Source organism: Lactuca sativa, chromosome 8, assembly GCF_002870075.4.
Source record: "Lactuca sativa cultivar Salinas chromosome 8, Lsat_Salinas_v11, whole genome shotgun sequence".
Lineage (NCBI taxonomy): Eukaryota > Viridiplantae > Streptophyta > Magnoliopsida > Asterales > Asteraceae > Lactuca > Lactuca sativa.
Window position 1 is genome coordinate 26,376,881 of NC_056630.2, and position 2,023 is coordinate 26,378,903.

At 35.5% G+C, this 2,023-nt stretch overlaps 1 protein-coding gene across 1 annotated transcript; it reads left to right on the plus strand.

The window, feature by feature from the left end:
- Positions 1-267: 267 nt before the first annotated feature.
- Positions 268-1,792, plus strand: LOC111877244 (acyltransferase Pun1). The gene has a single exon (XM_023873770.3). The coding sequence runs from the start codon at positions 318-320 to the stop codon at positions 1,668-1,670; it is 1,353 nt and encodes a 450-aa protein (XP_023729538.1). The 5' UTR covers positions 268-317; the 3' UTR covers positions 1,671-1,792.
- The last annotated feature ends 231 nt before the right edge of the window (positions 1,793-2,023 follow it).

A 2,023-nucleotide genomic window follows, 5' to 3' on the forward strand; every position in this document is an offset into this window, starting at 1 on the left:
CATGTAATATGCATTAATTATTTTATTAAAATAACTAAATTGATTGGTCCAGAATCAGTCATACATGCACACAATAGATAGTGAAAACAAAATAACCTAACCCTCTATATATATATATATATATATATATATATATATATATATATATATATATATATATATATATATATATATATATATATATATATATATATCCCAATGGCGGGAGAGGCTGGGTGTAATATTTTATTGACGTAAATAAACCAGTTATGAGCATATAAGAAGCGAAATATTGAGAAGCAAATTCGGATCATCAATGCCCTTTCTCTTGATTGAAGATGACTATGATTGGCAACCTGAGAAGATTTGGTAGAAAGCAGCTTCACACAATCATCTCTAAAGAAATCATCAAACCCTCTTCCCCCACCCCTTCTCATCTCAAAACATTCAATCTTTCCGTACTCGATCAAGCTCTGGTGAACACGTTCATGCCGTTTGTTATATTCTACCCAAACACTGGGATTTATCCAAGTTCCCATGATAAAACACTTCCCTTGAAGAAGTCGCTATCTCAAACATTAACCAAGTACTACCCTTTTGCTGGTAGGTTCGCCAAGTTAGCACCATCCTTTGTAGATTGCAACGACCAAGGAGCTGAGTTTCTTGAAGCTTCCATTGATAGCACGCTCTCTGATTTCCTTAAAAGGTCGCAGCATGGAGATCTGGACCAATTCTTTCCACATGGTCTCGTAAATCAAAGATCCAATCGTCCAGATGATGATGATGATCTTCAAAGCAACGGAGTGATCCCGCTGGCTGTTCAGGTCAACCATTTTGAATGTGGAGGTGTCGCAGTGGCTGTGTCGTTGTCCCACAAGTTAGCAGATGGAAGCAGTTTCATTCATTTTCTAAGAGACTGGGCTAAAACGACACAATTTTGTTCCAGAGAGCAGAAGCATGAACTGCTTCCAAACGACGACGACCCCAAGTTTATTCATTTTGAATACACGAATCTAAATTTTAATGGGCTTTCTCTTGGATCCGATGAATGTGTTACAAAGAGTTTCATGTTCCCCAACGCAAAGATAAACGATTTTAAGCTCAAAGTCAAAGCCATGAGTGAAGAATCTGGACAAACCATCACCAACCCTACTCGCATTGAAGTTTTGACTTGGCTGCTTTATAAGTCTGCAGTGGCAGCAGCTACCAAAAACTATTCAGGCTCTGATTTCCAACTCATCGGTGTTGGTCATCAAACAAACATAAGACACAGACTGATGGAACAGTTGCCTGAAAAGAGCATCGGAAATTTCCACTTAGCCATTGATATTTTAAGTGAAATGAAGCCTGAGTCATTCATCAGTGAGTTCAAGAAGCAAAAGCTGAAACTTCATGGCCTACCAAATATCCAAACCGCTTTTGTTTATCTATTCGGAATTACTTTAGAAGAAGCACAAAGAAGATTTGATGGTGCGTATATCTGTTCAAGCTTGTGTGGGTATTCTACATATGAGATTGATTTTGGGTGGGGAAATCCCGTAAAAGCAACCGTGGCCGGAGATCTAAGGAAGAATAGCTTTATTATGATGGATGCGCCAAACAGGGATGGCATTGAAGTACTTGTGTGTTTAGGAAAGCAAGATTTGGCCGTTGTTCAAAGTGACCATGAACTTCTTGCCTTTTGCAATTAATTTTCTTATGTGTTCTCATAAGTGCATGAATTCCAAATCAAATTAGCTTCTTTGTGCATGCATCTTTCATATCCAAATGACGTTGTTACTTTTTATCAATAAGATCTATTGATTTTCTTCTATTTTTGTATAATATATTTAATATTATAAATTCAAAATTTTACAAAATGATGAAAATGCCCTTATGGCGAACATATATTTCCACGCACAAAATAACCAAAATATATTGATATGTCATTGAAAAATAATTATTAATCAAAATATAAATTTATTTTTTTCATGAAAATCCACAAGTATCTATAAAATGGGTTTAATATATACATATTTTATTGACTATTTATATTATTTGTAAG